The following is a 14,648-nucleotide window of genomic DNA, read 5'->3' as shown; positions in this document are numbered from 1 at the left end:
TGAGTTGTTTGAAATGATGTGAAAGCCACACCTGATGCTCCTTTCTGGGTGATGAAAGATGCGTACCCACTGTGGAAGTGTGTTTTCTTTCTTTATCCACTCTGTGTGTGAGAGGAACCTCAAGGGCTTTTTCACATAATGAATGCCAATTCCTCGTTAGATAACTGCACTAAGCTAAAGAGAAGGTGTTGGTTTGAACGTCACAAATGTTGCAATTCACACTTCAGAAGGGAACATTTGTCAGGTTAGAGCCTCTAACGTATTAAATATTTGAATTTTGCTGTGTATAACCTTTTAGAAATAATGTGATCCTGTCACTTTTTCCTAGCAAATACTGTTGCGGATCTTATATAAAATAAAAATTTTCTGAGACACCTAATTTGGGGTTTTCGCTCTCTGTAAACCATAATCACTAAAACCGCAAGAAAGAATAGTGAAGGTCTTTATTTATAATAAAGGCTTGAGATATTTCACTCTATGTGTAATGAATCTCTATAATATATTAGTTTCACTTTCTGAAATCAGTGACAAAAAAACACCCAGTTTCACGATATTTAAATATTTCGACCTGCACTTGTATCTGCTTGGTGGTATAATGGTGGCACCATGTGGCAGATAATATACAGCACCCCTCTGCCTCTACTCCATGACATGCAGGTGGCTTAAAAAAATTAAAGTAACCCTTTTTAATCAGAGCAAAAATATCAAGTCAGTTAAACTTGTGGAATATTGATCTGGTCAGTTCAGTTTGTTTTTTAGTGGTAATTAAGTTAACAACAGGTGCGCTAAAGGGGCCACAATAAGAAGACCCAAAAAAAACAGAAATGGTTTTGCAGGTGGAGGCCACAGACCCTTTTTTTTAATAAGCTCCTCATTTTGTCTTTTGACTGCTTTTTAGAAGCTTTGCATTTGACGAGGGTCAGCGTCACTGCTGGTGGGATGAGGCAATACATGGACCCTATAGGTTGAGCAGGCAGTCCAGCTACACCAGGATGGTACACTGATCTGTGCCGTTGCCAGAAGGTTTGCTGTGTCTAAGAGAACAAACTCAAGAGGAGATCGCAGAATTGGCAGGCTTGGTACTCGTCCAATGTTTTTTTTTTTTCTCAGATGAGAGCAGGTCCACTCTGAGCTCATGTGACAGATGTGAGAAGGTCTGGAGACGCTGCAGTGAAGGCTGTGCTGCCTGCAACATTGGTCAGCATGGCCAGTTTGGTGGTGGGTCAGGGTTGGTCTGTGGAGGCATATCCAAACAGACCTGTACAGCATAAACGACAGCACCCCTGACTGCCATTAGAAATCAGGATGAAATCAGATTAGACATCTGTGGAATTCACACAATAGAATTTTTTGCTGTTGTTGGTTCTTACAAATTCGTGAAAAATATATTGTGTCTTTTTTTTCTATCATTTCCTATTTTCTATGGAGAAAAGGATGTGGAAATACATTATTGGTACCTTGTGATAAATCCACAAAAGATTTATGCCATACTCAAAAATCTGTCCTCAAACTTCAGTTGAAGTTTTGGTCGATAGCTCGCACTGGAAAATGTTTCAAAAATATACAACGTCTTAAGAGTGTGTACATCTTGTGTTTCAGGCTTCTCTCCTGTGAAATAACAAGGTGCTATAATCCGTGCATTAAGCCTGTGCAATAATCCTGTATAAACTGTATAAACTGTGCAATAAGCCTGTGCAATAGTCCTGTATAAACTGTATAATAACATGTTCAATAACATATTTATACATAGGAGTCTACAGAATTGTATATTGTATATAGCTGTATAACTGTATCTAACTGATTCTACTTACCTACTTTGACACCTTCTTCTGACTTTTGACTATTGAGCCGATGGGACAAGTGAATTTCTCCACTGTGAGATCAATAAAGCTTATCTTATCTTAAATCAATTCCCAGTTTTGGTCCGTGAGGCAGACACCCTATCTACTCTAAAGACTAGGCTTAAAACTTTTTCTTTTGACAACGTTTATAATTACAGTGGCTTAGGGTATCCTGAGCTACAGTATCTCTGTAGTTATGCTGCTATAGGCTTGGGCTGCCAGAGGACATCAGGGTCTATTTTTCTCACTCAGCTCAGTTCTTCTAGTGTTCTCCAATTTGCATTGTTTGTTGTTATTTCAACTTTTAACTTTATGTTGTCTCTGTCTTTTTTTTTCTCTTCATGGTAGGTACACCTGGTCTGGCGTTTTGTTCGCTTGTTTTTCTGCGTTGTCTACTCTAAACCCCACCCCGTCGAGGCAGATGGTCGTTCACACTGAGTCTGGCTCTGCAGGAGGTTTTCCTCCCTGTTAAAGGGGAGTTTTCCTCTCCACTGTCGCTTCATGCATGCTCAGTATGAGGGATTGCTGCAAAGCCATCGGCAATGCAGACGACTGTCAACTGTGGCTCTACGCTCTTTCAGGAGAAGTGAATGCTGCTTGGAGAGACTCGATGCACTTTGTAAAGCGCCTTGAGATGAGACGTATTTTGAATTGGCGTTATATGAATAAAACTCTATTGAGAAGGTAGAACAGTATATGAATAAAAATATATCAAACACCGTGATGATGTATTGATAATGTAGGCCTACTAATTAATTTATCTGTAACTGAACCATGATTCTGAGGGATGTGTGCTAGAAATGACCCTGAACAAACTTGTGTTGGCCTTGGTAGACATCCAGTAAACATGTACATTTCTAATCACAACTTCCACTAATCCCACGTGTTCGATTAATATGAAAAACACGGCAAATGAGCAGTTGCTGTTCCGTCTGCACCACACGCTATTTGATTGGCTCTGACCACGGGTCACGTGACCGACGAATCCAGGAAGTGTTTTGCTCTCACAAAGCGGAAGCGAATAATTTAGTGGACCTGAAACTGTTCTGGGGGGAATTGTTTACGGAGCGAAAGACACGCATAATTATTATATATCGGGTGTGTGGAGTGGGTCCTGCCCTTCTTTCTTGGTAAGAACGGCCTGCTCGTTCTTTCTTTGAGAATATTTTAGTCTAGCTTTGCTAACTTGCCTGGGCGAGCTTTAGCATTGGAGCTAATTTTCTGCTGTTTGTTGTTTCAGTTCGCCCACACCGCTAAAGTTCACAAAAACAAATACGTTGGGGATGTTTCACGGTCGATTTATACAGATTTTTTTTTTACGAGTTTTAGATTAAAAAAAATAGACGGGTTTGTTTATTTTACCGTGTTGTTGACTGTATAAAGATGAGCTTTGGGGGCGAAAACTAGCTGTGTGGTCAGTTTCCTCTATTGCACAGGCTCTTATCTGTGATATTTGACGATTTAAGCGGATATCAGAGCGATATTTTCTGGCCTACGACGATCTAAGTGGACAGCTGAGGTGGCGAGGGTGACGTTTGTCTTGCTCGTTAACGTTAACGTGAATTTTACTTTTACGTAATAACAACGAATAAACATTGTGATCAAAGTACAGCAGGACCGGGTTAGTTGCTCCACCTTTGCTGGAGTTTTAATGCAGACTATTTCTGCTTCACCTCGATGTATTTTTTTCAAGGTTGGGGAAATAATTTATATTTTAATCTTGGTTCCAGACAAATAAAGTGCGCAAACCAGACTCACGACTTCCTTATTTGACGTCATGGATTTATTACAAGGGGATAAAAACATCACAAAGTGAAGGCAACAGTCTCTTAGGGTGTTACTTACATAGAAGATAGAAAGCAGAAAATGTTTGATCTAATTGATTTCTTTTTAAACTGAATTATTCCTACTGCAGTTAAGATAGTAGAACGTGGATGTACAGAAATATTAACGCTATAGCATTAATTTGTCGGTATGTGTATCTTGTTACATAAATTGAAGCAAAATTCTGAGATCATTCTGTTGAAGTTTTCAAATGCTTATTGTGCTGAATGTAGTAACTTTTTACGAAAATATACTGGAAATATTTTTGAACTGCCTGATTGGTCGTTCTCCTAAGACAAAATGCAGCAGCCTTCTTTCAACCAGCTGATCGGCAGTGGGCAGGAACGGGTTGGGTAGCATTGTGCTACTCTCTGCTCCACACAGCCAGAGAAATAACCAGGCTTTCTGGTTGTTAAGTCCTCTGGTGTCATTTTTAAAGAACTTTAACCATATTATCCGCAGGACAGAAAAATTAAAGCAGTTTAACTTTTAAAACCTAAACAGATTAGGTTAAATTGTAACAACTTTGTATTATTTATTTGAAACCCTGCATAGGTTTGTTTGTAATGAATTTAGCTTTATTTTTCAGTTACAAAAGTTAAGTGGAGCTTTTCTTTAAATGCGCCGTTTTATTAATATTGCTTTAGATCTGCACTGACAATCGCTTTAATTTGATCCGTTTATGGTTTTGTATAGATATTAGCCAGAGACATGTTTCTTTTAGGTTTTAATACCTTAAATATGAGTACTAATCTATATTTTTCCCGATTTACTCAACTGAACTTTCCCCCTTTTTTTTCTTTCCTTGTAAAGGACCCGAACACGCTGCTGTGGCACGATCCATCTGGTGTCCCCATCCAGTAGTGTGATCGCTGCCATCTGCTGATCCTCCCAATCAGCACCAGTCTTTACACATCGCTGACCTGTAGTTTTTCTGACTACCAATGGCTGGGCGTGGTGGTGGAGCCACTAGGCCTAATGGTGCCGCGGCAGCAAACAAGATCTGCCAGTTCAAGCTGGTGCTGCTGGGGGAATCGGCCGTGGGCAAGTCCAGCTTGGTGCTGCGCTTCGTCAAAGGCCAGTTCCATGAATTCCAGGAGAGCACTATTGGAGGTAAAGGAGACAGAGAGATACGCTTTGAGGACATTCACAGGAGATTTTCATAGAGAAATTAATTGTGGGCTTTATTTTATGTACCAAGAAGTTGGTGCGCAATGGCAGTTGTATGTTTTTATTTGCTATAGTGCTTATGGGATATGAAAGATTAACTTTACTCAATATGAACATCCATCCATCGTCTATATCTGCTTATTTGTGCGTTTTTAGCTGAATAAACCAAGGGATTACTCGTACATTCTTGGCCAAATCTTTTGAGAACGTCATTGTTTTTCAACCAATTTCTCTCCATCATTGTTGGCTATTGTTTCTACGATATCCTGAGGTTCAGTATTAACTATTTTCCAAGTTTCAAAGGCTTTGATTGAAAAAAGGAATCAAAGTCTCAGCCCCAAAATTTCTACATTTTAGGTTCAGAGCCACAAATTAATCACGTTTTGCTCGAGGGATGGTGCTCCATCGTGCTGTAGAAAACGTTGTTCTTAACCAAATAGCTCCTGAATTGTTGTGCAGACGTGCTTATAGAGCAGTTTTTTTTATCTCATTCTTTATGTATGCCAGAGTTTTGGACAAAATTATCAGTGAACTCACTTTTTTGTATACGAGGCAACCCTACACATGAATAGTCTCGGGGTGTTTCACTCTTGGCATGATGAAGGTCTGATGAAAGCGTTCACCTTTTTGTATTTTCTGGAAAGACGTGGTGTGTTTTTCTCCCCTCCAAATATCCCAAACGGTGTGAAAGGGGCATTTAGCTGAGACCAAATCACCCTTTGGACCAATCCTGGTAGTTCGTAGAGAATGTCAGTCTGTTGCTGATGTTTTTCCTGCCTTTTTTTGACAGCAGCACAGGATGCCGAAATTGTTTCCTCCCTTTGTGTGTGAAGCCACTCACACCTAATTTCTAACTCGTTCTCAAAACATTTGGCCATGATATTGTTTTTAATGGTCAGTTACAAAAAAAAACAGCTCAAATGTGAATGCTTTATTTAAAATCAAGACATGACAAATAAACTTGTTCCCCTCAAAACGAACTGATCCTGTAGCTGATCCGATTGTCTAAGGTTGATTTAAGTAAAATAGATTGTCAAGCCAGTCTGATCTTCTGCTGCAACCTCAAAAGCATGATCAATAAAATAGATTAGATTTAAAAAAAAAAAAAAGGTTTATTCGTCAGAACTTATTGATGCTCTTTGCTCTTCAGCTGCTTTCCTCACTCAGACGGTCTGTCTGGACGACACCACTGTGAAGTTTGAGATCTGGGACACAGCAGGTCAGGAGCGATACCACAGCCTCGCCCCAATGTACTACAGAGGCGCTCAGGCAGCCATCGTGGTATACGACATCACCAACACAGTGGGTATCTGCTGCAGGATTAGAGTCCAGATAAATCTAGATATCTTTAGCCAGGGTTCTTATTTTTATAGCTTGTTATTTTGACCTGGCAGTTGTGTTTCTGTAGGAATTACAATCCAGTTAAAAGGATATGTTAGGGAAGTATTTAACTTTGATTTTATATACTATAGTTATTGTTATATGCGTCTGTGTAAGGTGGGTTCTGGCTTCCTAAAAGTCTTGCTGTGTGATGAAAATGTTTCACTAATCTCTAAATTTAAGCACCACAGTTAAGAATATTGCTAATCCAGTCAATTGGTTTACTAGGACACATTTGCACGTGCAAAAAACTGGGTGAAGGAGCTTCAAAGGCAGGCCAGTCCCAACATAGTGATAGCTCTGGCAGGCAACAAGGCAGACATCGCTGACAAGAGAGCAGTGGAATTTCAGGTATGAATATTCAATAATGTAATACCAGTAAAAATATTGATAATTCATTTCTATCATAAATTCAGTTGAAATGTTTAAATTCACAGTATTACCATTGTCATAATGTTGCTTTCAAATGAATTAAACCTGACCTTTTTGATAAATGATTTTCCCAGGAGGCACAAACTTATGCTGACGACAATAGTTTGCTCTTCATGGAAACTTCAGCCAAGACTGCGGTGAATGTCAATGAAATCTTTATGGCCATTGGTAAGTAATGAGTCAGATCTCACATCAACAGATATTTTTGGTTGCAGCTCACTAACACGATGCAAACTGATTAGACATATTGATCCTACTTAAAAGAAGAAGGTGGGCGTGCTAACTATGAAGTCTAGTCTTCAAGACTGACATTGATCTCCAGTCATATATCATACAGTATAGTGTGTATATATAGTTTAGTATAGTGTGTATATATAGTAGGCTTATTGGATATGGGGCACACAGGTGTGAAACAGGAAGGGCATCAACCTAAAAACTCTGCTAAGTCCGTGTGTAAATTGTGAAATCTTGCTGTGGCGATCCCTGATTAATGGAACGCATTTTGTTGCTGGACAGTTTACCAGTGCCTTTTGCAAAAGTATTCCTGCTTTGTCACGTTTTGGTACTGTACAACCACAAACTTAAAGATTTTTTTTATTAGAATTTTACAGAATTGATTAAATGAAAAGAGCGCACAATTAAAATGAACAGAAATACTTTGCTACTTGGTTTTCGAACGTTATTAGGGAAAGATCAGAAAAGGGTGTCCTGCAATTTCTTCAACCCTTTCACTCGGATAAAATTGATTAAAATTCAACTCAACCAATTGTCTTCAGAATTTAAACTCATAAGTAAATTAACTCCAATTGTGAGCTGTTTAATCTTAGTGAAAATGGAAGTTTGAAGCAGGGTAAGGCCGTGTATTCCATCAATCCTGCTTTTATTAAAGTCTGTCAAGAAGAAAACTAAAGAAAGCAATAATAATTCAGTTTTTCTTTGAAATTAAAATGCATTTGATAGTGTGAAAGATTTATTCCGAATCAGCTTTATTTGGCCATGATTGTGTGTACAATCAATTAAATTTAATTTAATATACGAACAGTAATTGTTTTGGACAGTGTAAAGATCCTTATTTAGTTTCACAGCAGTGTGGCTGATTGCCCAGGCTGTAAGGTGTTCATTAAATTGACAGCCTGTGGAAAGAAACTGTCTCTGTGGCGGCTTGTTTTTGCAAGGAGAGCTCTGTAGCGTCGCCCTGAAGGTAAAAAGTCTGTGTGCAGGATAGGTAGGGTGTGCAGAGATGTTGGCAGCCCTGTTCCTGATTCTAGATCTGTACAAGTCCTGGATGGAGGGAAGGTCACCGCTTATGAGCCTCTCTGCAGACATGATTGTCTGTTACAGTCTGGACCTGTCATGTTTTGTGGATGAACCAAACAACAGAGTGATGGAGAAGATGAAACAGGAGCTGAGGTGGAAGGCTGCACATCTTGAGATTCCCCAGGAAGTACAGTCTATTCTGGGCTTTGTCTATGTTTTAGGACTGATAATTGAATAGAAAACTCAGTTTTCAGGTGATTTTTCGCTCAATCAGCACTTTATTAATTCTTGCAAGAATGAGAACAGAAGAACACTGTCAAAAACCTTTAGCTCTGTGTCTGTTTTGCTCTAAATACAACATGACTTGTGTGACTGACGAACAGCCATAAAACAAGAAAAGCAAGAGGCCTGGAAATCTTCAGTCTGGCTCCCATGAATATGCTTTTTAAACTCCTCCACAAGCTTGACAACAGAGATCTAACCCTTGGACCTATGAACCTATGAACTTCAGTGAGAACTTCATCACTTTCTGCATCTGCCAGATCACAATCCCTACAGAAAACCTCCCAGGCGTTTAATGCGGTACACAAAAATGAGCCTCTGTCATGGATCTGACCTTGCAGGAAAGCAGATGGGCAAATGCTATTTTAATTTATACAGAATATTAAACATAGCAGTTTTCCTATCAGAGGACAACCTCAGGTCCCGAGAAAGCGTGATTCCTAGGAACCAGAATAGATCCACAGCAGACACAACGTTGTTGAGGATAGTGAGTGGAGGCAGTCCACAGCCAACACACCCCTGGTGGACGCCAGTCTTATAGTTCTTATGTGGGAGAAGATGCTTCCCTGTCCTATTTAAAGTTTGCCACAAGTCCTGAAGGGACACAGAAAACATGTCAAACAGACGAGAGCAAATCTAAACTAGTTTTTACCTATATGATGAAACTTAAAATGTATTTAATTACATGTAATCAACAATAATAATGAAAGTATAAATGTTATCTTACTACTGTTTAAAAGGTGCCGAAGATTCCTGCCTGCCTCCTTATTTGTCACAATCTTCAGTTGACTTTGGTTTTTTTTCTCTCCCTAGCTCACATGTCATTTATAACAAGTTTCATTATTACCTATTTTTAAATGTGCACACTATAAATAATGTTTTAGACCTATCCTTACATATGAGCACATTTACTGTGCACACACAGACACTCATAAAAATAAATATATGTACCAATAATTTTAGATGCTAGGGTACACATGCACCGTTAGGCTCAGAGTACTCCATACCCCTGGCAGATTTGGATTTAAAATTATTTTCATTCTACCAAAAGTTTTGATTCTGGGGTGGGGAAAAAAACTAGGCATGTTTTTTTAATACACTTCACAATATTAAATGAGTCATTTATTGATAATACAGGAGTGAAACCCCGCCGCTGTTATTTTGGGGGCCGCAGGCTCATAAGTTTGTGAAGCCCTGCCCTAACATATGACCACACGTTTTGTTTAAATCCCTTTTGTTTCTCAGGAACCCGTGAAAACCACATCTTTTATTAACGTAAACGTTTTTCTAGATCTGTGCAAAGCGCTGTGTGGGGAAAAAATCTGACGCGGCGCTCCCTGAACGCTATTTTTGGAACAAAGTGTGGTATAGAGATACCCTGACACACCTGTAGCTGTAACTGTAGTAAAAGGTGACTTTTAAAAATACTGACAGAGGGGGGGTGTATATAAACACACATCTCAGATATTTATTTGTTGGACGTTTTGATTACAATCCCCCCCCCCCCATCATAATTGTGCTTTATTTGTTAGTCTAGCTTGTGAAATGTACAAATAAAAATCTTTGAGTTTGTGGTTGTAATGTGACAAAATGTCGAGGCTAAGCTTGTGTGGTGTAAATACTTTTAGCTTGACACCATTTTCTACAATGAGTAATGGGTGGTCCTCTCAGAGAAAAGAAGGTACATTATTCACTGCTTTTATGTAGCAAAATGCCTAAAACAGAGCCAGTATATGTGTGCGACCCAGAAGGATATACCGCTCATAATTCTGTTGCTGGAAACTTAAATTTGTTTAAATTTCTGTATTTCTGTAGCAAAGAAGCTTCCAAAGAACGAGCCCCAGGGCGGAGCGGGACAAGGGGGGCGGACAAGGACCGGGGTCGATCTACAAGAGGCGAGCCCGCCAAGCCGCAGCAGCCAGTGTTGCGGGGGTCATTAGCAAGTGCAAAACGACGAACTTAGGGAATGAGCCGTGAACATCGTTTTAAGGACAACATGTAGCTAAAACGCAGCCAGACGGGAGAGGGCAGAGGCTCTCGCTTCTCCTGTACTTAATCTGATATTACAGATGTGATTATCTGGATCCTCTTTGATTAAAAGAACTTTAACAAGAATCATAAGCTAGAGGGAATTCCCAGCATCCTCCAGTACTTCTTTACCATCTTTCCGCTACTTGTCCTAAACCCTGTTCATCTTCTGTGTCTGTTGATTCGGCCCTGTTTGACTGGACTTTTTTTCCAACCGTGATCCTGAGATTGTTGCTGCTCTGTTAGAGCATGTGTGTTTATATATATATATATATATATATATATATATATATATATATATATATATATATATATATATATATATATATATATATATATATATATATATATATATCACACATGCAGTCTATCTAGTCCTGTCATTTCCCTACCTGCTCATCTTTAGTACAAGTATGCAATATTATAAATGCTAAAATTGCAAGCTGCAGAGCAATGAAGCTTTTTGTTCTATTACAATGAAATTCACATTATTACATTGCTGTTTGACCCTGGGATTAACTCGGTAGTTACTAATGTTTATCGTGAGGTCTTTGTGTGCATCTACACATACTACAAAGGTTACTAAGGTCTAAACCTGTAAAGAACAACGTTGTCTCCAAGGAAAAATGTCAAAATGATTCAGTTTTTGTGAGTGGAACTTGCTCTCCTTTGCACAAATATTGCTGAAAGACACAGTGAGGTCCACCTACACTGAAAGTCTGACCAGTAGTTACAGTCCAGATGATATGACAAGCATGCTGAAGCAAATGCATGCATTTCCCATTCTTATAGATCGCCCTAAGGATCACATCAACTAATTGGATTTTCATGCCCAGCAGAAAAGTTTTTTTTTTTGTTATTTTTGTTTTAAAATGTCAAATGTGACACTTTTAAAAATGCTCAAATTTATTCTTCCTTTTTTTTTTTTTTTTTTTTTGAAGTGTGATTTGATAGTTCACTCATCTTTAAAAAAGAAGCTTCATGTGCAGCAAAAAATATATACAATGTTGCTTCTGTTTGATGTGTCCTCAAATCTGACAACCAAAGGTTGTTTGTCATTTTTTAAAATGAACCATAAAATAACTTGTAAATCAAAAAAAAAAAAAATAACACGCAATACATTGTTTTGGTTTATTTCAACATTTTGGGATTCCAGTGCATTTAACAACATTTTTTTTATGCATCTGCAGTGTGGTGTGTTGAAAATCTGGATGAAAATAAAACCTTTATTTTAAAGTACAAATGCATCTCTCTAAATTTGGTTTGTGGGGGGAACAAAACTTAGATGGTGGGCAAAACAAGCAGAAGAAAATGGCCCCCCTATATTATTTTGGATCTTGGGCCTCTGCTCTTCATCCCGATTCTTGGACTTTGATTTCCAAAGGAGATTTGAGAATAATAATCTGAAAAGAAGACTTTGTACCTCCAAACAAAAGTCCAGTCCTTTTTTTTTTCTTCTCAGCCCAAGTAAGATTAGAAAGCTACTCCTAATGTCAGTGCATTTCTCAACAAATAAAACAACATAAAATTAGTATGAATATATAAATAAGTATTAAAAAGTATTGCATGAGATATTAAGTATGTGCACACATTCACAGATAATTGCACACAATGGAGAAATCATATTGAGGTAGAGTAAATCAAAGCAGCAGCAGTGATATTAATATTGCACATAGTACATTGTATATTATGTCGGCTGTAGTTTTACATAATGAGAGCTTGTGATGCTAATTGCTCTCGGAAAGAAACTTTCTCAGTCTAATTGTTTCAACTTGGATGCCTCTTTAGCACCTCCCAGTGGGCAACAGCTCAAACACCTCAGAACCAGGGTGTAAACGATGCTTTATTAATTTGCAAGCTCTACTGATGCACCAGGTGGAGCAAAAGGTTAGGGCCAAATGTCACAGTTTGAGGTCTGTTATTTTTGTGTGACTCCTGTCTGGCAGTGTAGCGTTCAGAGTTGCTGTCTTAATGCCAAAAAGAACCTACAATATTTACTTTCACAAGTGGAGCATTACTGCTATCCCCACAGTGCTCCGCTTGATTTTTTTTATGTGCAAAAAGCTTTATTAGATTTTATTCTGGGACTATTTCATGTTCAATGGATAGAAATCGGGAAGGTAGAAGAGAAAAAGATGTGACTAAATGCTAAAAGGGAGAAAAGGTGACAAAATAGAGAGGAAAAGGATAGAACAAGACAACATTCTTGGAGTCTGCTTCTACACCTGCAGAGAGAGGGATAAAAAGAATAGCAAAACCTATAAAGTATTACAGGTACAAACAACCAACGCCTTGATAACATTGCTGATTACATAGTATTATTTAATATGAGATGTATAAAGTGACAGCTAAAGTTAATGAGCTGTTTAAAAGTGTTTGCGAGAGTGCACTTGTGTATGTAAGGTTTGTCCATGAGAAAAATGCTCAATAGTGGTTGTGAGGAGCCAAAGAGCCGCCCCCCCAGAGCACCGAGGTAGACACCATGAAACCAGAACCCCAGACGGCTGAAGGAACCCCCAGAGCAAAGGTGCCCAAAAGGGACCAACACAGGGATTTCAGGAAAGAGCAGAGAGGAGCCCCAGAAAACCCCCCAACAGCCACAGTGCCGAAACCCCTGGGAGCTGCTATGACGCGGATCCAGTCATGGGCCCAGAGACCAGCGGCCCAGGGGCACCCCGCCCCCCGGCAGAAGCAGCTTCCAGGATTGACTCAGCACACACCCGAGGACCAACACACCAGCGGGTCAAGACGCCAGCCAATGGAGGGGAGCAGGACGGGGGGATGGGTTACCAAAAGACTACCAGAAAACCAGGTACACAGTCACATTCACACGTTCCCACCCTGGTGCCCCCACATGCATACACTCACCACACACATCCTATACTACCCGGTCCTGGTACTGGCACCCCAGAGAGGGATCCAGCCCCCAGACTTGGGAGGTGAACCCCATTATCCCCATAACCCGACCTACCCGGTCCATACTCCGGTCCCAACACCCCACACCAATGCATAATGCCAAGGACCGCTGGACACTTGAGTCAACTTTCTAACCCATGGTTCTGTAGGCCTTCAAATGGCTCTACAACCATCAATTATCTATTCCCGTTCGTCCTTGCAGGGTTTTGGAAGTCTCTGCTTATTTCCAGCAGGCGATGGGTTCAGAGTCAGCGTATCCCCTGGACAGGTCACCAGTCTATCAGAGGGCATCTCAAACAAAACAAAAAAAAAAAAAAAACATAATGGTAATTTTAGACCAATTAACCAAATAGTAAGTTTTGGACCTAGAGAGGTATCCAGTATACCCGGAGAGAACCATGCATGCGTACACAGGCAGTACTTTCAGAAAGACCCCAGATCAGGACTTGAACCGAGCCATTTTTTATTTTATTTATTTATTTTTATTTTTATATTTTTGCTGCAACACTGTGCTGCTGTCCAGCTCCTGGTCATATTCATAACTACTGACTGGAATAAATGCTTGAATTATAAATCTCTGTGTCTGAATATTGTAGGAAAAACTGAAATGTTATCCATATCTCAACACTAGATGGCAGCATAATACTTAAATCCCAAAACAATGAAGGCGTAATAGAGAAGAGGCTCTTTTATTGAATATATGCCAGATTGTTGGTTTATAGAAACAAAACAAATGAAACGTTTGTTGTTCAAAAGGAAAAAAAGAACAACCACCATGAAAACAATTTTAATATTACAGACATTTAGTTTGTGATGTGATTGACACACTAGTCATGTCTGCATTTGTATGCAGGCTTCTTGCTGGTAATAAGCCTTTTGGTAATTGGCCAGTCAGGATTCTATTTTTCACCTTATTCTTTAGCAACTGGAGCTGGTGATTTGTCTCTTTTGGAGAAGCAAATCAATTGAAGAAATATTGAGTATTTTAAATCTTCGTTCAGAGGTCAAGAGCTATGAGATTAAATATAAAAAAATTATACTTGTAAATTATCTAAGCAAACTGGGGAAAAATGTTTGCCTGTATTGTGAAAATTCCATAAAACACATGAGATGTCATCATAAATCCTTTTTAATTAAGAACAAAAAAAATAAGTTTATATTTATGTTTATGTTGTGGTTTATAAAGCTATGAATTGGCTTTGGGACAGTTTGCAAAGCTGTAGACATACGAACATAGCGTGTCGAAGTTTTAAAATATGGTGGTGACAGGGGCGCCTCTGGGAATTGTTCAAGGGAGGCCCCCTGTTATTTTTTAGGGGGTGGAAAACTGAAATAAACTATAGCATAATTTTAGGAATTATATATCACTGCACATTTAGCATGGTTAGAGAGTGATGGGGAGTCAAGACTGGTATGTCATGAAAGAGGATAAAAAGACGTATGCATAAATACATTGTGAAACTCACTAACCACTATCTGTTCCTAACCTCAAAAATAGTTTTAAAATCATAGATTAGG

The 14,648-nt window shown here is 39.1% G+C and overlaps 1 protein-coding gene across 1 annotated transcript; it reads left to right on the top strand.

Annotated features, from left to right (window-relative positions):
* The first annotated feature begins 2,822 nt into the window (after positions 1-2,822).
* On the top strand, positions 2,823-10,301 carry LOC105939972 (ras-related protein Rab-5C). The gene is made up of 6 exons (XM_012882386.3): positions 2,823-2,971; positions 4,479-4,778; positions 5,986-6,137; positions 6,444-6,566; positions 6,722-6,815; positions 10,002-10,301. The coding sequence occupies exons 2-6, from the start codon at positions 4,610-4,612 to the stop codon at positions 10,124-10,126; spliced, it is 663 nt and encodes a 220-aa protein (XP_012737840.1). The 5' UTR covers positions 2,823-2,971; positions 4,479-4,609; the 3' UTR covers positions 10,127-10,301.
* Positions 10,302-14,648: the final 4,347 nt, after the last annotated feature.

Source organism: Fundulus heteroclitus, chromosome 10 (genome assembly GCF_011125445.2).
Source record: "Fundulus heteroclitus isolate FHET01 chromosome 10, MU-UCD_Fhet_4.1, whole genome shotgun sequence".
Lineage (NCBI taxonomy): Eukaryota > Metazoa > Chordata > Actinopteri > Cyprinodontiformes > Fundulidae > Fundulus > Fundulus heteroclitus.
Note: the sequence above shows the minus strand (reverse complement) of the source record. Positions and strands in the feature narration are given on the sequence as shown.

Coding starts and splice junctions, on each gene's coding strand:
- LOC105939972 (XM_012882386.3), top strand. CDS start 4,610: ATGGCTGGGCGTGGTGGTGGAGCCACTAGGCCTAATGGTGCCGCGGCA. Junction 4,779..5,985: donor CCAGGAGAGCACTATTGGAG/GTAAAGGAGACA, acceptor TTTGCTCTTCAG/CTGCTTTCCTCACTCAGACG. Junction 6,816..10,001: donor TGAAATCTTTATGGCCATTG/GTAAGTAATGAG, acceptor GTATTTCTGTAG/CAAAGAAGCTTCCAAAGAAC.